At 38.2% G+C, this 27,011-nt stretch overlaps 1 protein-coding gene across 6 annotated transcripts in view; it reads left to right on the top strand.

Annotated features, from left to right (window-relative positions):
* Window positions 1-27,011, top strand: part of Mta3 (metastasis associated 1 family member 3) — a 138,563-nt gene that overhangs the window by 82,866 nt on the left and 28,686 nt on the right. For 5 of the 6 annotated variants that reach the window (XM_063229284.1, XM_063229268.1, XM_063229271.1 and 2 more), the window contains 4 exons: window positions 10,261-10,449; window positions 19,689-19,763; window positions 21,545-21,603; window positions 25,195-25,319. In XM_063229284.1, coding sequence (XP_063085354.1) covers window positions 10,261-10,449; window positions 19,689-19,763; window positions 21,545-21,603; window positions 25,195-25,319 — 448 coding nt within the window. The remainder of the gene's footprint in view (window positions 1-10,260; window positions 10,450-19,688; window positions 19,764-21,544; window positions 21,604-25,194; window positions 25,320-27,011) is intronic. The other variant, XM_063229270.1, reaches the window with a different exon arrangement.

Raw genomic sequence — 27,011 nt, 5'->3', positions numbered from 1 at the left:
GCTACTTTTTATGCTTAGATTTTGTATAAGTATTTTTAAGATGACAATTTGTAATATGTCAACTAGTGATTTTATGTTAATTTTTTTTAATTCTGTATTCTACCTTTTTTTCTATTTTGTTTTTTTAAATTTTCTTTTCTTTCTTTCAATAAAAAAAGAATAATTCAGAAAAAGCTACCTGTTTTTCTAAGGGACTATTAATTTAATTGGCAGTGGTCAAATTTTGTAGAAATGTTGACTTTAGTCTACTTCATTATTGTTCATTCATGAGTCCTATTCAAAACACACATTTCATTTAGAGCCTGGAGGGCCCTGGGAATTTAAGGATAGTTTATTTATTTATTTCTTTTGTTTTTGTAATAGGGCCTTGCTATTGTAGCAAGGTCTCGAACTTCCAGCAATCCTCCTACCTCAGCCTCCTGATTGCTGAGATTTACAGGTGTGGACTACCATGTCTGATTTGAGGATAGTTGAAAAGGCATATAGAATGTGTAAATCTTTTTTTTTTTTAATTTTAAAAAGGAGAAAACAAAATAAAACCAATCTAAACAAACCAGTGCAAGGGAAACAGGCCTTCAAAACATTACAAAATCTGCGATAGGGGGCTGGGGATTTAGCTCAGCAGCATAAGCGCCTGCCTTGCAAGCCTGTGGTCTTGAGTTCGATCCCTGGTACCGGTAAAAATGTAAAAAAAAAAAAAAAAAAAACAAAATCAGCGATAGTTACCATAATGGCCCCCCCTTTCTTAAATTTTATTTAGAATGTAGTAAAAACACAACAGAACAAGATAAAGCCATTTGAGACCATGTAGTAACATTGGTACAGAAATTCAAAGCAGGATACTGGGGTGGTAGTGATACAGAATATCTCATTATCTTCACAATACTTGTCCAGTCAATTAGATGTAGCGAAATCAAACCAATAACAGACCATTGTAAAACCAATTGAAGGAGAATATTGAATAGAGCATAACAATCATAACAGTGAAAATAAACTTTGCCTTCAAACAGAACATAGAAGGAAATCCCCCTTATTTGCTATATTGCAGATGGTCATCCTCCCGAGAGATGCTCAGAACTCTGTCCCCAGTTGCTGATGGGGGATGTGGGACATGTTTGATTCTCAGCCTGCATCGGTAGGCTCATGGGAACAGCAGAGTGGTTTTCACCCAACCGGCCCCAGGGGCGCTTACCAAGATGGCGAGCAAATTGCCTCCTTGTGCAGCTGCCTAAGTCCCAACATGGCCCGGTCTCCCATAATGCCCCTTTATGTTTTCACAATAGCTGCAGGTAACTTCTGACATAGTAAAAATCAAACAAAACAGAATAGAATAGAAGCAATAAAAACAAAACAATGGATTTAATTAAGGACTTAAAAACAGCCAATAGTAAATCCAAAATTGCTACCATAATATATCTTGCTATCTTTGAAGTGGCTTTTCATGCCATCAGATTCGACATAGCCAAACAAAACAAAAGAGAATAAAACCCAACCCAACAAAACAGTGGAAATGATACCGGACTTGCAAAAACAAGATCATAGGGAATCAACAATGGCTGTAACCCTCAGAAGTAGATCCCCCCTAGATGTCACACCGCGTACTGCTGTCCTCTAAACCTATGAGCAGACCACTGGCCCTAGACCTGCAATGTTAGTGAAACCCCAAAGCACCACAGGCATCCAGTTGCATTTCACTTCCATAGCTATCAGCCTGTGTGTCTCCTGATAAGCCTGTCACTTTTGGTGGAGAGGGTTGGGGTGGGGGTTAGGGAAAGATTGATATTTCTTGTTTGCCAGCCCGCATACTAAAAGGGGCTGGGGTCTGTCTCTTCCAGTCTGGCAGGGGCACACGCATGGTGCTGGTTCCCAGACTGGGCTTCAGAATGCGTAAATCTCTTGATTAACACATTTAACATATGATATTATGCTTAGATATTAACATGAAATCTAGGCTTCAAAATTAACATAAAATCGATAAAATAAAGGATTTCTGTAACTTTTATTTAAAGAAAGATAAAACAAAATAGGACCTAACAAAACTCGTTAGATTAAAATCCTTCATTGCTGGATTTCACATCATAACACTCCAGAATCAGCACTGGGTACTGCAGTGCCCCTTTCTTTCCTTCAGAGTATTTGTTCATTTCATCATGGGTCCTAAGATCAGTTCTCATAAACTGTTTATAGGTTTTATGCAAGTATGAGTCTTAACATGTATTTCTATCCTTTCTATATTAGAGGAAGAAACAGAACAAAGCAGGACAGAACTAAGCATAGACACATAAAACTAAAAAGACATGTAAAACTGATGTATGAGGAGTTCTTCCATGGTCACTGTGCTGTTTCTTGTTACCATCAACCGAATTGGCTATATCATCAGATAAAGTATAATTGAACATATCAGTACATAACAGAATTAACAGAAATACAACTTTGTAGATAGTGTAGAGCTACAAAAACAGGTAGTAATCAAATCAGAACGGTATCATGGTGAATCATTGTCATTTTCAGTGTAGTTGTCTGTACTCCTCAACTTGATAACAGTTTTGAAGAAAATCTGTCAATAATAAGCAATATTCAAACAAGTCATATTTAACTAAGATCAGTCATGATACAACAATCTAAGTCATACAGGGATCCTGGTTGAGTTAATAGGAAATTAAAGATGACCACTGTGCTATGTCCTGATATCTTTGGGACAGCTGTCTGTGCCCTCAGATCCAGTGCTTGCATACAAACTAGGATGGAACAAGTTCCAACCAAGCAGAGTGGCGTGAGTAATAAGGGTTTTAATTCCTGATACACTATTAGCTATATCTTCTGCTGTTTTTTTTTTTTTTTTTTTTTTTTTTGAAGACTATTCCTCCTCTGTATTCTCCCAGAATGAACTGTGTATTTTTGGGTCTCCCCATCACTCACGGTTTTATATTGGGGGAAGGCAACCTGCTATTTACCTAAGTGTTTCCAAACTTTCTCATTCCTAGACTGGATTTCCAGTTATATTTCTCCATTTATTAAAGCCTGTCTGTTCAATCTGTCCATAATTACTGGCTCAGTTACCCCTATTACTCTCTGGTTCCCTATCACTTCGAGTTGCATTTTTTCATATTTGATTTCGGTCTATATAACCTTCTTGTGGCTAATTATATTTCCTATAAAGAGCCTCTCGGTGGACCCACCTCTTGATCCACTCTGCCTGCGATTCTTCTCTTTTTTCCCTTAAGTTAGTGTATTTAGGCCATCTATATTAGAAATTATATCCAACCTTCTTTACCTCATTTCTGTTGTGCTCTTTTTCTGTCATTAGTTGTCTGTTTGTCTTCCTCTCTGCCATTGTTTCTGGAATCCTGGCACTTTTCTCTCTCTTTAGAATGTCCTGTAGTATTCTCTGTAGAGTTGGATTGGTGGTTGCAAATTCCCCCAGTTCCTCTTTGTCTTGGAAGCATCTTGTTTCTCCATTAATTTCTAGGGATAATTGTATAGGATACATCAATCTTGGCTGGTGGTTATTTTCTTTCAAGGCTTGGATTATTTTGCCCAACGCTCTTCTAGAGCAGGAAATAGGAAACAGGAAATAGGAAATTTTTCTTCCTGCTTAATAAATTATTAGGGCAACAATATTCTCCATTAGCCACACTTACTCTTTTTGGTCTGTTACAGATGAGTATGGAGGTACTGTGTCCTCCTCTAGGAAAATTGTCTATTTGTCCATCTTTTTCTCAAATTTTAAGTGTAAATAAGTTTTTTTGAGGGGGATAAACATTGTCCTTCCCTAACTTTGTCTCTCATGAATTTAACACTAATATAGGGAAACTCAGACAATCGCTGTAGATTTGAGCTTGAGAAAATGCAATGGAAAAAATTTTAATAGCTTTGTCTAGGTTATTATTAAAGAGATTTTGATTTTTAAATGTGAGATAATTATAGCATATGGTTCTAACTTCTTGCAGCTATCTTTGTATTTTGATACAATACAATTGCAGAGACTTTCACTATTCCCTTCAACTAGTTTGCACAATTTTTACTGTTTTACTACTTGTTTCGTCATTCTTTGTCTATTGTGAAGAAGCCAAAAAAAAAAAAGACAAAATTTCAACCAATTGAAGGTAAAGATTGGCTTTTTTATACATTTCTAGAAGTGGTATCATCTCAGTCTGTGAAAGAGAGTGATTATTTAGATAAGCTGAACCAGAGGAGCTTTATGGATGGAAAAGGACTGAAGAAACAGAAGCAGGGACAGGAAAGATTTCCGAAGTTACAGTCCTTACAGGGTTAAAGAAGAGGGGTTTTCCTTAACTGCTTAAATAATTGGGCCTCTTCTGCTTAGTGACTGTGAATCTCCTATTCAGTTTTGATTAATGGGATTTAGCAGAACTCACTCCCTTCTGGTTTGCTCTGGCTTGTTGAAATGTAGGGCAGAGCTCTGTCCAAATATATAATGGCTTCCGATAGACTTTGACACTATACAGAAAGTGCTTCTGCGGCATGGTCTTGCTATGTAGTCCCGGCCAATTCTGAGCTCACTGTGTAGCCCAAGTTGGCCTTGAACTTGTGGCAATCTGCCTCAGCCTCCTAAGTTCTGGAATTACCAATGTGCACTACGCTGCCCAGTCATGTATACATATTATTATTGTTCCTGGTCAGTTTGAGTCAGACTTTCAGAATGAATGTCTTTTTATCAGTGTTTGTAGGAATATTTCTTAAAAAACAAGCTTAATACAATTATCACAGATGAAAGAAATTGCCACTGTTGTAACATCTCCTTTAAAAACAACATTGTTATAATCAGGTTTGTTAGCTATCCCCATAATATTCTTGCAGAGTAAAAGAAGAAAACCTGTGATCCAGGATTTAGGACATTTCGTTTCCAGTTCCTCATAATCTCTTTTTCGTGAATGTTTCCTTAGGCTATCTCTGTAGTTCATGACCATGGCAGTTTAATATGTATCATCTCGTTTATTTATTTTTTATTGATAGTTTTGCCAGAGGTTTCTTGTTTGTTTGCTTGTTATGTCTTTTTGGGACAGGGTTTCACTGTGCAGTTCAGGCTGACCTTGAACTCACTTTGTATCACAGCAATTCTCCTGCCTCAGCCTCCTGAGTGTTGGGACTTAAAGGTACCCAACTATTAGTTTTCTAAAACAGTGAGATTATAGTTTTATTTTCTTTATCCTGTTTTCTATTTAAGCTTTTGCTTATTGTTTTCTTCTGTTTTTCTTTCAGGCATACTCTGATACTGTTTTTCAGCTTTTAAAACCACTTTTCTCTCTCTCTCTCTCTCTCTCTCTCTCTCTCTTGCTTTCTTTTTTTTTGGTACTAGAGATTGAACTCAGGACCTCATGCTTGCTAGGCAAGCACTTGTGCTGCTGAGCCCCCGTATCTCCTAATTTACATTATGATTCTTTATTTGCGTTGTGATAATTTCCTAGGTGAGATGAAGATTGTAAATGCATGTTAGTTGCCTTGAGCAGGGCCTTGTGGTCCCAGAATGTGCATGCACCAAATTCTTTCCATGTATTGTGTTTTCTCTTCAGACCTGAAATATGATTCTTCAGTAAAATTGAAAGTGTTTTTTGTTTTTCTCTTTGTGTGTGAATACGAAAGATTGAACCCACGACCTTCACACTGGGCTACCTCTCTCCCCAAACCCTTTTTGTATTTGTTATTTTGAAGCAAGGTCTTACCAAGTTACCCAGAGTAGGCTGGAAATTGCGATCTGCCTGCCTCAGGCTTCCAGACTGCTAGAGTCACAGGTGTGTGCCATCACATTGGCCACTGTTTGTTTTGGTATATAGAAGTTTTGCCCTGATTGTAGTTTTAGGTTTTATTCCTGAGAGTTTATATTCATTTACTTTCTGCTTAGAGAAAAAACTTTATGCTCAGTAATGTTTAAGAGGATGATGTTTTGCATGTTATAATTTGTACTAGAATTATAAGTGTAAAGCTTTTATAAAATTACTTTGCAAATCAGTAGTTAGTATCAAACATATGTGTATGTAAGCATTGTCATAACAGTGCTAACGTGTGACAGGTTGTATCACCTGGGAAGCAGATTCCAAGGATGCTTTTCATGCGGGACATTTATTAAGAAGTGTCTTTGAGGGGCTGGGGATTTAGCTCAGCGGCATAAGCACCTGCCTTGCAAGCAGGCGGTCGTGAGTTCGATCCCCGGTACCGATAAAAAACGAGAAAAAGATGAAAAAAAAAAAGTGTCTTTGGGATTAACACCTGTAGAGAAGAGGTTGAGGGAGGATTGGCTATCAAGAGGAAGGTGGCAGGCTGTGGTGATGCATTCTGAATGAAGGCCACATCTGACTCCATTGTGTGGTTTGTTTCTGTTGCGCCTTTCATCCCTGAGCATAGGCTACCCAGAAGTAACTTTTATAAATTGAGGTAATTCTAGGGAAAACCAAGGGGGAGCAGGACTGTGTGTTTGAATCCTTCTAGCAGCTAGGTTAAGTCTCTCTTCTTAAAAGGAGTGGTCGGGGCAATCCATTGCATTTCCTCAAATTTCTGTGGGATATGACAACAAACATTGGTTTCTAATACACTCATCTGCAGATCAGCAAGGATTCTGGTAGACTACATGAGCTGACATAAGTGGGGCCTAAATGTGCCCTGTGTGCACAAGAGGGCAAGACCAGGTGTACAAACACATGTCAAGTCTCTGTTAAGGTACATATCTTAATATTGTACTGGCCGGCCAAGTCACTTGGGCAGGTTCCACATGAGCGGGGTGAGAGAATAGTTTCCTGGGGAGGCTCTGGGGAAAGAGTAAGTATTTGCTGAACAACAATCCAGTTTACTGTAGTGTGATTTTGCTTAATGAACAAAAGATGAGAATTCCACTGCCAAGATTTCCTTGTCAGTCTTCTTCCTAAAATACTTCTATTTGTCATTTCCATCTGTTATGAATGAGATGAAATGTGACAACACCTTCACTACTTATTGGCAGAGAGAACAGCTTGTGCTTGGTGGTTTTTAAAATTTAGATTTGAATGTTTCTTGCAATGTGTGTATCTATTGGAAAGATGGTAGTTTTACAAAATATCTGGAAGAAATACTTTAGGAGTTTTATGCTTATTAAATTTATTTGAGTTATACTTGTAGTAATATGTATATTGTCCTGTGCTTTGTTGTAAATTTTATAAATTTATGTGTACAAATATCTGATTTAGAGAAAGTGTATCAGTATCCCAAAAGTATCCTTTCGTGTCGTTTGCCAGCTAGTGTTCTGATGTTTTTCACCATTGGTTAGTTGTTCCTGTTTTTAAACTTGTCTGGATCTTTAAATTTTTATGGTCTTGGTGGTGAACTTTTAAGTTGTTGGTTATATGTCATACTACTATGTTCCTTTATGGTATGTTCTTCTTTTCAGTTGCTCTGTTGGATATTATCTCTTTTGTAGCAGAAATTATACCTATGTTTTATTTAAAGGCTTTTTTTTTTTTTTTTTTTTTTTTTTTGAGCCAGAATTTTGGTGTGCAGTTGAGGCAGCCTTGTAGCCTAGGCTGGTCTTGAACTTGCTGCTATCCTCTTGCCTCAAGCTGCCAAGAGCTGGGATTACAGTCATGTGCCACTATGCCTAGCCAGTTAAAGGGTTTTTAAAAAAGGGTAGAGTTAGACTATGTAAAAATTTCTTTAGAAAAAACATCTTTGTCAAAAGATGAGATTAATATGGACTTCTAGCAAATAATGTGATTCTCTACACCTTGCATTGTTGTCATTGATTTCAACAGAATTCTACCCTAGGAATTCCAAAGTGCACAAGCTTGGTGAGATGTTTACTTTCTGCCCTATGAAATAGTACTGCATTCTGCTCCTGGCTGTGGTTTGCATGTGGGCTTGAGAGGTTTTGAGTGGTTGGTGTAATATTAGCTGAGACAAATGCATTTAATTCTGTGTCTTTTGGTTTCAGAGTACCTGTTAATTATAAACATTACTTTTTATCTCTTGAGAAATTTCATCATTGGTTAATTTGTATTATTGAATTTTGAAAACCATTTAAGCTGTTAGTTTTGTTTGTTTGCTTGTTTTTTGTTTTGTTTTATTTTGAGACACAGGGTATTAGTGTGTATTTTATGCCGGCCTTGAACTTGCTTCAGGTATCCTGCTTTCAGCTTCCCAAATGCTAAGACTATTTAAGTGTCACATCCAGCTTAATCTTTTAGCTTTGTTATCAGTTATAAATTTAGGAAGTTATAAAATAATGATTATGGGGTATTGTTAATTGAAAGACTCTCTAAAAGATAGTGATCTTTTCATTTTCATAGATCGGTTATTCAGAAACTAATTAGTTTCAGAGGTACATGAAAGAAACGCCAAGTTGTAGCTAAATTGCAGTCTGCTTAATGAGTTTAGCTAGAGGAGCAAACTTAAGTTGATATTTGTAATTTGTGGAGCACAAGCAAGGAATCAGATCAGTTCTTGTCTGAGATTTTTGCACTGTCCCTTTTCCACAGAAGGGTGGAAAGCCAGCTGTGGTGGTGCGCGATCATAATCCTAGCATGTGTGCACCTGCGTCCAGAGGATTGCAGGGCCAGCCGGGATATACATACTGAGTTCCAGGCCAGTTTAATCTATATAGTGAGACCCTGATTTCATACTGGTGCACCATCCCCCCCCCCCCAAATACTCCTGCAAAAAAAGAAGGGCGAGAAGAAATTCACTTTGGAAGTTACTGTTCCATGACTGCAACACACATGCAGCAAGACTGCACATGGTTAGTGATCTTGGTGATTCTAACTAGGAAACTGATAATAAAGTCTCTGCTTGGCTTTTATTCAGTAGAGTCCAGTGGTTTAAGTGAGAGGTCAACCCTAGTTAAAACAGTTAGTTACTATTTCTAAGCTTGTTTGCATATTCTAAATACTGCATTAGCTTTGCCAATAGATTCACACACTCTTATTCAGTGCAAATATATACTATTAGTGTACACTTGGCTAGTAATTTTTCTTATATGTATTAGTTGATATTTGAATTTATTGTATGTTCTCATACAAGTAGGGAACCTTCCACAGTTCCTGCTACATATTCAGGAATCACTGAAATAGTAATTTTTAAGAGACTTAATTGTTCTTTAGAAGTGAAGCTATTTCCATCTGTGAAGTTATTAATAAATAGCAGAAAAGTGTAAAAGATGGAAGACTTGGTGTTCATATGTTAGAAAGTCTGAGGGGGTAGAGAATGAAAACAGAACCAGTTTTCACTTGGGCAGGGGTTGATTTACCTTGCCAACCAGTCTGGCAAACCCATGGGTATACACAACTGATTATCCTGTTTTGTAGTTTTCCTGCTATACAAAGAGTACATAGATGTTCTGAATGAATGTCTCTCCAGCAGAAAAACCATCAATAAATTTTAAAACTTGAGGTTTTCAAGCCTACTTTATTCATTGTTCTGATTGGAGAAAAATATGCTTTTTTAATAAGCTAGTCTTGAGATGCTTTTTCAAAAATGGGAAGAAGAAAAAGCTGATTGTATGCACCAGGTGACTCTGTTCACCAATCTGTTTTTCCTCTTTTCAAATTCTCTTGGTTGAAATGTATAGGAAACACATCTGCCTAGCTGTTACAGCCAAACCTGGTCATCTGTTATTGGTCTTCCAAAATCTTGGTCAGGTTATCATTTTAACATAGATACATACTTTTGTTTTTGTTTTGCCTGTTTAACATGGATTTGTAATTTTGTTTCATCTTAATTATCATATGCCAGTCTATTGGTTTCTTTCCATCTCTTATTATTGTCTTTTATTATTATTTTACCTCTTATTCTAACCTTAGAATATTTTTTCTCAGCTCTCTGATACATCATGTGTTTTTCCCTAGCCAAGGAAAGCTATATGTACTTTATGCAGTAACTGGAATAACTTTGGCATACATACCCTAAAAAAAGGTACAAATCAGCATTTTCACATCCCATCCCCCCCCCTATGGTGCTAGAGATTGAATCCAGGGTCATGCATACACAAACATGCTACCACTGAGCTGTATCCTTAGCCTGTTTATGAGATAGGGTCTTGAATTCGTGTCAGTCTTTCAAGTAGTTGTAATTATAAGGCATGTACCACTACATCGGGAACAGGTCAACAATTTTTTAAGCAAGAGATGAAATTTTAAATACGTACTTGGTAATCCGTTCTCTCTTTTTTTTTAAAGCACTAAAGCATTTTGTTGTTGTTACGTGTTGTAATGTTTTCTTACTAAGTAATCCAGCAAGTATGTATATCTAGCTGACACTTCCTATCCATTTTTCCTCTAGTTTCATGCTATGGATACATTATACAGACATGGCTATGACTTGAGCAGTGCAATTAGTGTCTTAGTACCACTTGGAGGACCGGTTTTATGCAGAGATGAAATGGAAGAATGGTCAGCCTCTGAAGCTAGCTTATTTGAAGAGGCATTGGAAAAATATGGCAAAGACTTCAATGATATACGTCAAGACTTTGTAAGTAGAAAAATTGTGAATAATATAAAACATTGGGCTAGGAATATTTTATCTCATTTAAAAATCTGGTAAGTCTTGCTGTGGTATGAATTTATCAAGCTTACATAGGATGTAGTAAATATTTTGTTTGAGCTGTGGATCAAACCCGGGCTTTGAGCAGGCTGAGCACATGCTCTGTCATTGAGCTATATACTCCTGTCCCCTGACATACTAGTTTTTCTCTGCTCAAAATATAACGAAAGTACATCCTTCAAGGAAGAAACTAGTATTTGTTCTGCACAGTAAATGTAAATGACATTCACTGGTAGGAAGTCCTGAGTTCTCAAGGCATTATTCTCTTTAGCTCTAAGTTATATGGACAACTCTGACCCCTTGTGTTAAGCATTTCTGTTCTCTGCATGTAGGCCCATGATTCTCCTTTAAAATTTCTTCTTCTTCTTTTTTATTTTTTGTTGTTTTAGTAATCATTGAACCCAGATTTGAAGCAGACTTGTAATAGAAAAGTGATCACTTGAAGCAGATTAGCAAAATTTACATTATGGTTGGAGTTGGTCTTTGACTCTTCCAGATGATTATACAGTATCCTACTTACTTTATTACTTTAAAATTTTTTATATTTTAGCTTTATTGAAGTATAATTAAAAAATAAAAAATTATGTCCAAGGGGTACAATATAATTATTTGATATACATACATTGAGAAATGGTTTCTACTGTCTTAAATTTCTTGTTGCTGGACACTGTTTCTGACAGAGCTTAAAGAAGGGTTTAGTAGTAGGCACCAAGGCAGAGACATCTTGGTAGAAAGGTGTGGTGGTGGGGCTGGGGATTTAGCTCAGTGGCATAAGCGCCTGCCTTGCAAGCAAGCAGTCGTGAGTTCAATCCCTGGTACCGATAAAAAGGAAAAAGACAAAAAAAAAAAAAAGAAAGAAAAGTGTGGTGGTGGTGCTGTGCAAGGGAATCAGTGCCAGCATATCCAAGGTAATGCCTCAGTGACCCACACGGACATACCCAGGCTTGTACATTAGTAATGTGCTAGGCATTTCTTCATCCAGTAAAGTTGATAAGGAGGTCACAATTCACACCTCATCTCACCTTAAACCATACTTAATTTTCAAATAAAGACAATAGCAAGCTTATATTTTCAAGTAACATATTACAGCTATCCTGCTTACAGCAGGAAATGCAGTAGTCCCTTTCTTAACATCTCAGTAGTTCCAGAACTTTTCAAAAGTCCAACTCTCCCCTAAGATTCAAAGTAAACTGTTTAGCAAGTTATGTAAGGAAGGTAGAGGGGATAGAAAAGAATAGGACCAAAAGAAGAGCAAAATCCATGTGGGCACACATTAAGTCTTGTATATAGCTCTGAATCTGGCATCAGGGCACATCCTTGTGAGATGAGTTCCAAAAGGCGTGAGCAATCCCATCCTTCTGAGGATGCTGCTTGTAGCTCACAAGGCTTGTCCCCGCCTCTGACTGCATGTACAGCCTGCAGTTTTGCTTTTCTTATATTTTGTATTCCTGGAATCTTTGATTTCCGAAGTCTGCACTTCGGCTATATTCTCATAACTTCTAGTACTACTGGCTTCTTAGATACTTCTTGCCTGGTCTGCTAGGCCTTATTCTGAAATCTGGGTGGAAGCCTCTTGGATACCACAGCTGTCACATTCCACATGCCAATAAAATCAGCATCTCATGACTGATGCTGAGATCTGCTGTCAGCAGAGCAGCAGGCAGGTCCCTTGGATCATGGATATACAGTAGGGACCTGGTTGACAAAGAACAGTGAAATGAATCCCAAGGAATCAATTCCCTAAGATGCGCTTTCTGAGCAGGACTGCAGGGACTCTTCTCAAATGAAAAGTTGGCATTTTAGCACTCCTGGGTGAGATCTTGCTGAGATTGTTTGTGTTTTTTCTTTTTCTTTCTTTCTTTCTTTCTTTCTTTCTTTCTTTCTTTCTTTCTTTCTTTCTTTCTTTCTTCTTCTTCTTCTTCTTCTTCTTCTTCTTCTTCTTCTTCTTCTTCTTCCTTCTTCTTCCTTCTTCTTCCTTCTTCTTCCTTCTTCTTCCTTCTTCTTCCTTCTTCTTCCTTCTTCTTCCTTCTTCTTCCTTCTTCTTCCTTCTTCTTCCTTCTTCTTCCTTCTTCTTCCTTCTTCTTCCTTCTTCTTCCTTCTTCTTCCTTCTTCTTCCTTCTTCTTCCTTCTTCTTCCTTCTTCTTCCTTCTTCTTCCTTCTTCTTCCTTCTTCTTCCTTCTTCTTCCTTCTTCTTCCTTCTTCTTCCTTCTTCTTCCTTCTTCTTCCTTCTTCTTCTTCTTCTTCTTCTTCTTCTTCTTCTTCTTCTTCTTCTTCTTCTTCTTCTTCTTCTTCTTCTTTTTTTTTTTGTTACGGAGTATCAAATTCATGACCTCACACTTGCCAGGCACTTACACTGCTGAGCTAAATTCCCAGCCAGGATTTTGCTGATTTCTTAGGTGCCCTCCAGGCATCTTTCTTCTTGGCCCTGCGGCAGGTACTTGATTTATTTTTAATGGTGCTAATCTCTGTAGCAACCATACCTTTTTGGCCTTGATTTTACTTAAATCTGGTTACTTTGGGGCCACAATTTAAGGTTTTCATAATTACCTGCTCTTCCTTTTGCCTTTAGTTCTTATGATAAATCTGGCCAAAAGTAGCCAGCAGTATCCATGCCTCAACTTGAATGTTGGGCTGCTTGAGAATTTTCTGTACTGGATCAGTCCATTGCCCTAATCTTCATGTCTCACAAAATCTCAGGACATGGGCAAAATACAAGTAACGTTTTCTTCCAGATTGTAGCACACATGATTTGTAGTATAATTGCCAATAAAGTCTTTTCTCCCATGAAACATCCTGACCCTGCCCTGTATTGTCCTCTTTCCTGTCAAGATTCTGGTTTCCTGAGTTTTGACTGGAATTATTCATCAGGCTTTGCTTACTGTGTTCTAAGGCTTCATTAGTGTGCATCCCTATATCTTTCCAAAATTCTTGTACAAACCAGTTCCAAAAGCTTCTAAACCTAATGGTTACAGCAAAAACCTACATCTCTGGAATGGGTATTTTGTATTAATCAACTTTCTCATTGCTGGACACAGTACCCAACACTCATAATTTAATGGAAGAAAAGTTAATTTTGCTCACATTCTAAGAGAATTCAGTTCATGGGAAGCAGGTTGCAAGGTAAGAACATTGTGATGGAAGGGTGTGGTGGAACTCAGCTACCTGCTACAAAGCAGAGCAGAATGGTACTGGAGAGGAACAAAGCTATGTATGGGTCCTGAGTTTCCTCTTCTATGACCTATGCAAACACATGCACAGGAATGTGCTTTACTAATCTGCAAGGTGTTTTCTTGATCCAATGAAGCTGACATATCAAGATTTAATAGTCACAAAAGCCAGCTGTGGTGGCTCACGCCTGTTATCCCAGCACTCAGGAGACTGAGATATGAGGATCATTGCACGTTCAAAACCAGCCTGGGCTACAAATTGAGCTCAAGGCCAGCCTGAACTGCATAGAGAGACCCCGTCTCAAAAAAGACAAAAAAAGAAAAAAAGATTTAATAGTCCCAATCACAGTATGTTTATCCATGTACTCTGACACTTACTGTGTGTGTTGAGGGCACTTGAGACCTGATAGCTTCATTTTACATTTTAAATTCTACGTAATTCTGCCTGCTATATTATGTACTTCCTTTTGTCTTTGTATTTATGGACTTACTCTCTCTAGTGAAGCTCTTTGAAATAAGGGAAGATTTTGTTATAAAGATTTTAAGTAGCTTTTCATAGAAGCTACCTTTTATTTTAAATTATGGAAATACAGTCTTTCTACAAGATTCTTTTGTGTTTGATGTGAGCCACTATCCTGCCTTTTATGTGCTGTTATCACTCCTGAACTGTTTATGAAGCAAAATTATTACGTATCAATATGGGTTGATACATTGAATTCTAAGCACAGTAACTAAAGCTGTTAGTGTCACTGACATTTGTTCTGGCATAACTCATTCATACCCAAACAGTTATATGCCATGCTTTAAATTTGTCATGTGCACCTGAGAATTTAAATGCATTAGTGGTGTTTAGCTTCAGATGGTCTGAATATCATAACAGTACAAAGTTATTAATATAGCAGTTATTCATATAGTGGAGCTACATAACTACATGAAAATTGCAAGAGCAAAATTTCTCTGAAGAACAAAATCTAGCCAGACGTGGTGCTACACACCTGTAATCCCAGCATTTGAGAGGCTGAGGCAAGAGGATCACAGTGAATTCGAGGCCAGCCAGGGTTACAAAGTGAATTGAAGGCCATTTTGAACTGCATAGTGAAACACTATCTCAAAAAGTGGAACACACACACACACAATCTACAGATCTGAAAAAGGAATAGAAGATGAGAAATGTTAGGTGAAACTCCTTTTCCAATGAGGTGTAGTAGTGCATGCCTGTAATTCCAGCAATTGGGAGCCTGAGGCAGGAGGAATGCCATGAATTTGAGGCCAGTCTAGACTCCCTCATGACCGTGTCTCTAAAGGGATAAATAAATAAATAAATTCCCTTCTTGTTGTACCAGCTGTATATAAAACTCTCATTTTGTGTTGTAACAGTCATTTTGAACTTAGTTTAGTTCAACAGATGTTGTTTATTCAGCATCTTTAAGATGCCAGGCCCTTATGGAGCCAGAATGCATGCAGTAGGAATTGAATATGATTCTGCCTTCGGCGAATTAATCAAGGCTAAGAGATTGAAAAGTGTACAGCCAAATAAAATGGAGTGCATTCCTATCAGATAACCTGTTCTGGGAGTATTGGAGGAGCAGTTATGCCAGTAAAGAGAGGCTTACCCGAATACCTGGTGTTTCAGTTCGATCTCTGAAGATAAAGGTAGAGAAGAGTCAGTGGCAGAGTCAAAACAGGTACAAGACTTGGGGCCCATTCCCAGGTGTCTAATAGAGGACTAGGAAGGGAATCTGAACACTGTATTGGTGCAATATTTTTGTACATAGAGGCTTATACTGTCACAAAATAAAATTACTATATGAAAATGAATGTAATTTTTGGTTACCTTTATGATCTGACAAAAAGTTTTGAGATTTTTGACTCTGGTGGCCAATTCCAACTTCCAAAATACAGCAAATGTAAAGTAGTTTGGCTTTATCAACCACATGTACTAACCACATTCTAGGGAAGCATCTGTGTTATAATCTGCATTTCCCAGACTCCCTTGGATCTAAGATTATGGATATAATTTGGGTTGTGCCATAGATGTAGTGGCGAGAGAGAGACAGAGAGAGAGAGAGTGAGATCTGCTTTAGAAAGTGTCAAGCCTGTAGGGATCGTGCAGAGGCAGAGTATCTTGGAGCCAGTTAAATAGTCAGGTTTCTGGTCACAACATTGGTGGCAGCGTTGTTCATTAGCCAATCCTGCAGTAAGATGTACAGAGTCATTTTTAGAAGGCCTGTCTTTTCTTTTTTGTACCAGAGATCAAACACATGACCTTCTGCTTGCCAGATAGGCACTGATGCCACTGAGCTAAATCCCCGGCCACTGTCTTAAGGTTGTGTTTCTTTCTTTCTTTTTTGAGACAAGGTGTCTCTATGCAGTTCAGGCTGGCCTTGAGCTCACTTTGTAGCCCAGGCTGGTCTCGAACTCACAACGATCCTCCTGCCTCAGCCTCCCGAGTGCTGGGATTACAGACATGAGCCAACATGCCCGGCTCGTCTAAAGTCTTTTATTCATGTCCTCTAGTACTTAATTTTTCATTATGCTTTCCATGCAAACTTACATATACCATGTGAGAATTTTGTTAGATCATGCATCTAACAAAAAATAATACCCAAATATTCATGAAAAAGAATGTCAAGAGGTGAACTGCTCTAAGAGTTTTGGTGTTTATTTGTAGTAGTGGCTATTTTTAGGGTTGTTACTCATTCATTTTGATATCCAGGATTAAACCCAGGACCTTTGTACCGAGTGCTGTATTCCTAACACCTCAGAGTGTCATTCAGTAATTAAATTGTCGCAGCTGGACTTGTAATCTTTCTGGCTCAGCTTCCTGCAGTTCTGGCATTACATGCATGTGCCACCATGCCTCCCCTTTTTTGAGAATATTGGGCATTGAACCTGTAGCCTTCCTGATGAGCTACATTCCTAACCCCCTTTTTAATTTTATATTTTGAGATAGGGTTTTGCTAAGTCGCTGAGTTGCCCTATGTGGGATTACAGGCATACAACACCAAAACTGGTTTCACCACTTTTGAAAGTATTGTATATACTTCCGTAGAGCATGAAAAACACATGCATACAGCCTACAGTGTCATCACACGGACATGGTGGTGTTGGGGCCCTGTACTGCTCAGAGATTTTAGTAAGTATTTTCTCTAGAAATGGGTAGCAAGTATGTGTAAAATAAACTCTCCATGCCTAACTCCCCAGTAGTTGAACTTCACTGCCGCCCTAAACAACTATATCACAGTGGTCAGTTTTGTGTCACCACACTTACTCAGAAATAAACATTGTTTCCAATTCCAGTGTCTTGATTTTCCCATTTGAATACGATGTGTATTTGATACTATAAAATGTTGGGAAAAAAAAGAAGACAGCATTGAGAGGCACATATGAGGTCCTGGGCTCGATTACCAGCACACACTCGAAGTCCAGTTTATTTTTCTCTTTAATGTCAGGGATGAGACCCATTTTTGGATGGGTCTTCTATATGAGATGAAGAAATTCCCTTCTACTGTAGTTTTCTAAGAGTTTTTATTACGTAAGAGTGCATGTTGAGTTTTGTAAAATATTTTATGCATCTGTTGTGACTATAGATTATGGTCTTTCTTTCTCAGACAATTTTGTTGTTGAAATTGTTGAGAATTGAACCTAGGGCCTTGAATATGTGGGAAACTGCTCTGCCAACTGAATGGCATTGCCAGCCCCACCATGCTTAGTTCAGTTTTGAATTTGGGTCTGGACACATGTATCTGATTAGCAGGAATAAATGACAACAGCTTTCGCCTTTACAATATAGGAAAGTGAGCTAATTAACATTCTGGGAGGAGGTCCTAAACAAACCATGATTGGAGATACTAGAATCTGTTTGACTGCTCTAGTTTGCAGAACAAAATGTGTTGCTTGGAGCTAGAAGCATAAGAGAACTTAGTGGGGAAGCCATGATCCAGGTTTGGATACTTCACAGCCAGAAGCAGTGAAGCAAAGGTGCTGTCTAACCCCGCGGTGGCCTGTGACAGCAGAATTCCCACCACAGCATCTGTTCTCTACCACCAGTTGGGCTTGGTTTTGCTCCACCTTGACTCTTGTCAGTCTGAGCTACATTTCTAGGATCTGTTATTAGAATGGCTGTTCCTTATCAGTTTTATATTGGCCAGAGTGCTTTTGACTATAATTTTAAGAGGCCATCTTGCCTTCCATTAAAAGTAGTAAACCAGATGTTCACCTTAGAGTTCTAACCCAAAGGATCCCCCTCCTTCACTGTGCCACAGGGCCACTACTGCGTGAGGCTGAAATGCTGCAGCAGTAGAATTCTAGCAGGTACCAAGTGTATCATGCACAACCAACAGCCACACTGAGATTTTTCCCTGCTCAGTGGCTGTGTCGCAGGGAACTCCTGTGATGCTGGCGGTGAGGACTTAAGGAGAAGTGGTTCTGCATCAGGATCACGCTTGAGGTGTGCAGCTGCCACAGCCTGCCGCACCTCCCCAGTGATGAAGTGCTGCTGGTAGGCACAGCTGATGGAACTCTCTGGACTGGATAATACAAAGTTCACAGTAAAGTTTTTACAGGGTCATCAGGCTCTTCCTTCTCTCAGGTTTCCAGGAAAGTGTACATCAGGGCCTATTTCTCAGAAGAAGAATAGGTAGTAGCATCTCAGCTTGCTTAAAATCCCTTAGCAAACTGTGCCTTGACTGATCCTGTCAGGTCTTGCTGCACCCTATCAAATGGACACATTGGGTTTGAAAAGCAAACCAGCCGGGGATGTAGCTCAGTGGTATAAGTGCCTGCTTGGCAAGTGCAGGGTCGTGAGTTTGATTTCTGGTACCAGTAACAAAACATAACAAAAACTGTTTGCTTTACCTGCAGTTCAGAGTTAATGGTTATACTGTTGTGGTCCTGTGGGGTGACCACATTTGTAGCTACTGTTGGAGTTGCCACCCAATTAAGCTTAAAAACAATTTTTTTCTAAAAAATCCATCTGTTTCTCTTCAGACCAAACAGCTAAGTTCAGTTGGAATGTGAGAGATTCAGCGTGCACCCTATCCAGGTGGCCACTAGCAAACACCTGCTGTAAGGAGTAGGGGAAGTACTATCTACCTCTCCAGGCCTCCCAGGGTGGTGGAGAAGCTTAGCGGAGGGTGGAGGACGGAGCCTGTAAAGCCTGCTGCCGCCGCTCAAGGCTTCCTTTATCTGCCATTGATGTCATCAGGAAAGTCTGATCTGCCCTCTTGCATCTTGGGTAGCTAACAGATCTCCCTTTTTGAGGAGGCATATTGAATGTATTCTTTAGTTGCAGAGCTCATGAATAGGATTTCATTTGGCCATTTTTTATTTTTTTATTTATTTATTTATTTATTTTTTTGGTCTTTTTCCTTTTTATCGGTACCAGGGATTGAACCCACGACTGTCTGCTTCCAAGGCAGGTACTTATGCCGCTGAGCTAAATCCCCAGCCCCCATTTGGCCATTTTTGAATGCTCATGGAAAACAATCATAGCAAGCTTAATAATTTTCTAATGTTATCTAACACACTTGGCTGTGTTCTTTTTGAGAGACTTACCTTTTTGTTTTATTTATAGCAAAATAAGACAAAATAGAGTGGTTTTGAAAAGAATGAGAAATATGCTAGAAGCCAGAAGCCACTTATTTGGCGGTCATCCTGGGAAGTTAAAGTAGCTCAGGGGAAAGCCATTGAATAGCATTTCTAAAACTCTGCTGCAGCCTCCCTTGTAGCCCGAGCCCTTTTCTAAACATGAATATTATCAGTTATCATGTCTACAACTTTAAATTGAATTGATGAAAGACAGAATATATTGAGTCTCTTCCTGATTAGAACTTTCTTGTCCAGGGCACCTTTTGGTAAGAATTTTGATATTTGCAAGACATTTTTTCTGAATAAATCTTTCTATAGTGTCTTCAGTATGAATATTTGACTTACATGACTTTAAAGAAAAGCACTTTCTATACAATATTATTTTCATTATCATGTTAAATATTCTTTCAGCTCCCTTGGAAATCTTTGACTAGCATCATCGAATATTATTACATGTGGAAAACTACTGACAGATATGTGCAGCAGGTAATGTTTTCGTTGTCACTAGTGTGCGTGCATTGAACTTTGCTTATTTTAATGTTTCTTAGCAGTGCACTAATTCTAACTTAGTTTGCTTTATCTTTTCTAGACTGTTTAAACTACATGATTCCATATCTCAAGGATATTCTTTTTTAAAGTTTCATCTTAATATGTCCTTGAATCTAGCATTTATTTTGATTAAGTATTTTTCAGAGAGACACAGACATACCACTAAAGAGGCATTATTTTCCTTCCGTTTAACTGGTTCTTCATCTGTTTGCGAGTGTAGTTGGTAGGAATTATCAGAGAAGTGGTGATGCCACAAGCCTCTTGAACAAACTGTTTGATGAAGTATCAGAAATTGAGATAATGTCATCAGCCTTATACTTTGAGATATTTATTAGTATCTTCTGAACCCTCCTTCTGTGACATTTGTGTGGATAACATCCTGAGTTTGTTTTTATTTTAGTTTGACTAGTTTGATTCTTTGCTACTATACTTAGGATTCTTTTCCAAGATTATTTAAAAGTAGGGAATCATTTAAATTCTGAGTTCCTCCCAAATGTTCTAAATCCAAGTAACTCAGTTACTTTCTTTGAATAATATTACCTTTGGGAAAAAAATCCCATTTCCCTAAAATGGCCACAGCTTTATATTCTTACAACCACTTGTCAGAACTGATTAAGAAGGGCAAATAGATTTAACACAGACATTATTTTTCGTAAGTTATGTAGGTCACACAGTGACACATACTGGATATTGAACAAATACATTTTAAGGATCACTTTAGAAGGTACTATAATGAGTTGCTCAAGGTCATGAAAATGAATAAATATCTGTTGCCCATGGAGCAGTTTCTACTGTCAACATCATATATAATTCAGAAAAGTGCTTGTTTGAACAAGTTGGTTAGAAGAGAAAGTGATGTAATCTGGAAACTTGTGTTACTTAATCAAGTCCCCTAATGGTGGAGACAGTGACATCAACAATGGTTGAAAGTACTTAGAAAAAAATAGTCCTGAGATTTCAGCTCTGTTCTAAAAATTTCAAGCTATCCGTAAGTGTTTTCTTTTCTTCAGTTGGGAAAATGGAGAATAGCCTTACGTCTGTTTTGTTTTACTGTTGGACCCTGACCTTCTCTTATTTTCCTTCCCCATTTGTCACTGTGTTGAACAGCGTCCCTTTCCCATTCCTTTCCCTGCCGTTGGTTAACTAGCTTCAGCCATGTAGTGACTACTTCCCTCCCCACATTTAAAGATAAAGGCTTGCTTAGCTTTACATACAGTAAGTCTCTTTCCCTTGTTTGGTTTAGAAACTGATTTTCTCTGAATATTTGTCTAAAAGCAAAGATTTTGTGCTTTTTTTCTTTTAGAAAAGCGAGTTAGAAAGTAGAATCTAAATTTGTAAACGTAAAAGGGTGAATTCTAGAGGTCTGGTTGGGACCACAAGTATTGCTCAGTGGTAGAGTACATGCTTATTAGTGTGTAAAGGCCCCTGTTCAGTCTGTAACATGAAAAAAGTTCCTTTTTACTTACCCATTGAGGAATGGGGAATGCACTATTTATTGCTCTGTTTCAAAAGTCTATGTTTAAATTGTTAATATTTACAGTTCTGTATCCCAGAATCCAGTGATTTTTCTCACAGGTTACTATAGCTTAATGATATGCATATGATGAAAGAAGCTTGTTTTAAAGTGTGCTTTAATATTTATTGTGAAGTTTTTAAGACAATGCAGTGGTAATAACTAATGACCGCATATGAAATATTTCCTTCATCTTTTGAATTAGAAACGGCTAAAAGCTGCAGAAGCTGAGAGTAAACTGAAACAAGTATATATCCCAACGTAGTAAGTAACTGACATCTTTTATGATATTTACCTGGTCTTAATTCTGTTATGATAAAACATGTCATTTTGTTCAGTTTCAGGTAAATTTGAATTTCTTTGTGTATATTACTTTCTTGTCCTAAAATTAGGAGCCTTTCTGTTTCTTTTATACAACTGTATAGATTTTTTAAAAGGAAAAGAAATGACCGAGAGAACCATAGCAGATTAACATGAAGCTAGAGATAAAAGAGTGCCATGTACTTTACAAAGGATTCAGGGAAGTATCAGAAAACTAATCTGTGTGTGGTGGTGCCTCAGGAGGCTGAGGCAGGAGGATTGCTGAGAGTTTGAGTCCAGCTTTGGCTACATAGTGAATCCAGGCCAGCCTGAACCATATAAAAAGACCCTGTCTCAAACAAAACAAAACACAGAGCCCTAACCTGTGGGGCTAATTACATTATTTGAAGTAAATGTGTTTCATAGTTAGCACCTTTTGATACTTCTACGTTATAGAAGGAATTTTCCTTACAAAGTGTGTATTGCTACTTCGAGGTGGTATGTTGTTCACATTATTTGGTTTTTACCTCATTGTCTTGTCTGATTTACCAATTAGAACCATACTTATTGTGAATGTTTAATAAATAATGCATGGGATTCAGTGTGTTTTAGGTGCCTAGTATTCTATTACCCTTTGAGCTTACAAATCATTGTCATATCAAAATGAGTGCCAGTTTTTGTTTACTGTGCTTTAATTGAATTACTGTACCCCTTTGTTGAGATCTTTGGGATTTGCTCATTCCTTTGTCTAGGTAAAATTTTATTTATTGAACACTTGTGTGTATAGTACTATCCTAGACTTTTGGGATTAAAATGAAATTTACTACAAACTTTTGTGGGGGGCAGGGGACAGAAGCTCACTGTGTAGTTTAGCTGACGTTCAACTCACTGTGTAATCCAAGCTGGTCTCGGACTCATGGTGATGATCCTGCCTCAGCCTCCCAAGTGCTAGGATTACGGGTGTGCACCACCATACCCCGCCTATTATAAACTTTTTGTTGTTGTTGTTCCAAGAGTTTTTTTCATTCTTAGACCTGAATACAGTTTTTTAAATATACTCTTGTTTACTGGATTCTTGTATATTGTATAGTACATGTTTTTTACATATAAGATGACTTATGGAAATGACTTATGATCTTTCATATTAATTTTTTACCTCAATGGAAGTAACATGTTTACTTTTTAAAAATACATAATTTATTTGGCCCATAATTACATCCCTTCTGCAATGATTTTTAATTCCATTTAAATTATATATTTTATTTAACTGTGTACGAAATTGACATTCTCCAAAGAATTTACCATTGGAACTCATTTGTTAAAATTTCAGAAACATAGCAACTTACGTCTCACTACGCTTTCTATATCACAAGACCATTTTTGACCATGCAAACCCATTTACACTGCATTGCATTGCATTGCATTGCATACACAATAACTTTACATTGACTTTAGTGCCTTGATCTAATTGTATAGTCTATGGGCCAAATCTTTTTTTTTTTTTTTGGTACCAAGGATCGAACTCATAACTGCGTGCTTGCCAGGCAGGTGCTTATGCCGCTGAATCCCCAGCCCTGTGGGCCAAATTTTTAAGCTAGCATCTATTTTTGTAAATAGCATAGATGTACTTGTTCATTTTTGCATTGTCTTTGTCTAATATAAGGCTACAATGGCAGAATTAAGAGAAATTGTATTACCCACACAACTTAAAATACTGAACTCTCTGCCCCTTACAGAAGTTTTCCAATCCCTAACTTAAGAATTATTTTTAGAGATCCTACTTCTAAAAAGTATATGTAAGTCATATAAATTGTTCAAAACTACGCAGCTGAGTTACTGAATTGGATAAAGGTCTGAGGTCTTTGTTGTATTTCCAAATTGTTTCTGAAACAAAAAATGATTTTCTTCTGCTAGCTTTTTGAGCCTGGCAGTTTCCTACTACATCCCTATCTACCCCTTTAAAATCTTTTAAAATTTTGAGACAAGATGTTGCTAAGTGGCCCAGACAGGCCTCAGACTTGTGATCCTTGTGCCTTAGCCTCCTGAGTAGATGAGAATACAGGCATGTGCCTCCATGTCTGGCGTATAATATTTTTTAAAAGTTTAAATAGATATGTATCGTTGGAAAACTTGATTGTTCTAAACCACTCATTTTTCATTTTGTATATTTTTAGCTGAAAACTAAGAGAAAACATCTGTCTCATTTAATATTTTTTAAAAACATACTGGGGCTATAGTGCAGTGGTAGCAATTGTGGAAAATTAGCATTTGTGAATCCCTGATTTGATCCCCAGCACTGAAAAATAAAAAATGTAAAAGGCATTGCTGACAAAAGTTAAAGGTGTAAAGTACAGCTCTCACTTACAAAATAGGCACTTGGTACACCCAAAAGTTAGGATGACTCCTGGAGGTGGGGTGGGGCGTCACCTGAGAGTTAAGAGAGAGTGCTGAAAGGAAATGTTAAGTAAGGTGTGTGTTCTCAGGCAAACCAGTCTACACACCAGGCTTTGATTGTTAAGTCACATCATGGAAAAGAAATCCCCGAGCCCATTCTGTTGAGATTCCAGGTGTCTTGATGGTTGAGACATCGCATTGCATCAGTGGCCATCGAAAGACAGAACATAGTTTGCATATGTGCATAATCTCCATTTGTTCACTCAGTATTAATTTCTAAATTTGCCAGTTAGTTTTTCTGTCTAGAAAATACCCATGGAAGATTGTTTAGAATGAAGCTCCTTAAAGCCAAAGACTTTTGTATACTAGACACTGAATAGATAGGTGCTGAATAAACTATGCATGCCATGTGCACCTGTGTAGTGTTCTTGGTCCTGGCTTATCCACAGGGAGTTAGCTGTATTTGAATGTGTCTGAACTGTATAGTTGTGAAGAATTAGTGATTATGTTGACTTGCTGTCTAGGAAATTTGCGTATAGCCTTTTGATGCCTCCTTTTACTCTTACAAATGATTTTGTTAAAAGGTTTAAATCTCAAAATTACTGATTTTTCTAATTTTAAGTGCTCTTTAATATTCTTCATAGAAATTGAAACACACTGGGAATTGTCCTAGGAATAGGAAAGGGGATCAGGATCTCTGCAGTGCTAACCGGGCTGCAGAAAAAGGCGTTAGGGCGCCCCACGTGCTGTGGACACTGCTCCGTCCAGGGCAGCTTTAGAGGCAGCGGCAGGAATGGAGAGCGCCTTGATTGCTGCAGTTACACGATGCTGTCTTCAGCTCGTTATTTGAGCCAAACTGTTATTTCTTAAGAATTTATGAGCGGTGAATCCTAATAATTTGCATGTTTCGGAAGCCTCCAAGGATGGTCTTTTAAGTGCATTTGTATAGACAAGAGGTGCTGCTTTTACTGGGAAAGGATCAGGCACAAGAGACTGTTTATTATATCGCTTTGTTGTGTAAACTGGAATGGGTTCATTTCAACACCTTGTTTTTAGCAGTGTATTTCTGTTTAGCTAAAGTAAATTAGTAAGGAGATACTGAGCTTTTTGTCTTGTTATACAAAACATTTTTTATCACCTCACTTTACGTTTCATTGAAAGCAGCAAACCAAATCCCAACCAAATATCCACCAACAATGGCAAGCCTGGCACTGTGAATGGAGCTGTGGGGAGCACGTTCCAGCCCCAGAATCCCCTGTTAGGTCGCGCCTGTGAGAGCTGCTATGGTAAGTTTGCTTCAGCAGGCTTTGTCCCTTCCCTCTGAGGCCTGTCCTGTGTTAACCTGCAGGGACCACTCCTGCACTGTGGGGTGGGATGCCGCGCAGCCTCGGAACTGTGTGCTCCGAATGAACAGCATAGAGGCTGGGCAGTGTTTCTTTGGAGTGAGTAGGCGCCCATTCCTGCTTCTGTAAGGAACAGAGGCCCTTTCACTGACTTACTCTATATGTACTAGGAAGAGGCCTAGAGTTTCTTTTGATTTTCTTCTTGGGCCTCTGTGTTTGTTGAGTATTTGATGGCAGTGTTTGCTAAACAGAGTTTGCAGAGTTGTATTAGCTTTGCCTAAACCGCAGTCCTGAGATGCATACTAAATGTCCTTTAGGAGTTTCTCTAGGTCCTTTGGCAAAGATGCCCCATAATTCTGTAGAAACGGCATGTATATAAATAAAGTGCTGTTTATAATCCTCAGGACACCGGTTTGGGAGGTGCTGCTCTGTGATACTTCCTTTGGCCTCAGGGCCTGTTTGTATTTATCTCTGCTGGCAGTATTGTGTTATATGTTCTTTGGGTGGTAAGTGGGGTAATTGGTGTGTTCATTTAAATTTCGAGCAACAGCCAGGTGTGGTGGTACACACTTGTAATCCTAGCACTTGGGAGAGGAAGCTGAGGCAGAAAGATTGCTGTGAGTTCAAGGGCCGCTTGGACTATATAGCAGACCCTGTTGCCAGTAAATGAATGAATGACAGGCCAGCCAACCAACCTGAAGCAAGAGTATAATCTCTTAATAGGACATGGGTGACATCTTGTATATCAAGGTGGCCTGGAGTGGGGAAAAAGGCACCTAGTGTTTACTACAAGTTTGCTGTGCTCAGTCTTTGGCTTTCAGCAGCCTTTTGGAGGTAGAAACCTAGAATTGCCTGCTTACTGTCCTTATTGACATAGAAGCATGGGGTTTCATGACTGCTCTGTACACTATACGAGGCATCAGCTGTAGAAAAGACTTTAAAAACCTAATCACATAATTCTCTCAGTGCCAAGGAACGTGTGAGCTGGACAGATTCCTGACTATAATAGAAAGGGACTTTGGGACATGTCTAATCATTTTTTGCACCATGGGAGCACCAGAAAAAACTAGATTCTTCTGGTGTAGATTTTACATGAAGTAGCATCATAAGTGTCTTTGAGTTGGGAATTTTGTATTTTGATGTGCATGTATATTGCAATGAAAGTTTAAAAAAAGAACCCGGAAGATAAACGGTAGTAGTTTAATCATTTTTGAGACAAGATCTTGTTATGGTCACACGGTGACCCTGTATCCCTGGGCTCACACTGTCCTCCTGCCTCATCCTCCTATGTAGTTGGGACTATAGGTGTGCACAACCACATCTAATAATCTGTTTCATTTTTTTTTTTAACCGTCAAGCCTTTCCCACTTATATGTATTACTTCAAATAATTACTGACATTTATGTGTATAACAAGTGATTTTATATTTTTATCCAAGTATTTCTATCAAAATATTTTAATATAATACACACATAAAAATTTTTTAAAAGTATAATTTTCTTGTCAAATGATGTTCCTTTTGTGGGCAGGTGGGTTGCCATACAATGAGACCCTGACTCAAAAAACTTCTTTAAAAAATAATTTTGACTTATTTTAAATAAGAAGAAAATATCTAGGTTTCTATTTATAAGAAAT

The sequence above is a fragment of the Cavia porcellus genome, unplaced genomic scaffold (genome assembly GCF_034190915.1).
Source record: "Cavia porcellus strain 051 isolate PalLab524CR breed Dunkin Hartley unplaced genomic scaffold, mCavPor4.1 scaffold_1, whole genome shotgun sequence".
Classification (NCBI taxonomy): Eukaryota; Metazoa; Chordata; class Mammalia; order Rodentia; family Caviidae; genus Cavia; species Cavia porcellus.
The sequence above is the reverse complement of the archived record's forward strand: the minus strand, read 5'-3'. Positions and strand labels throughout refer to the sequence as shown.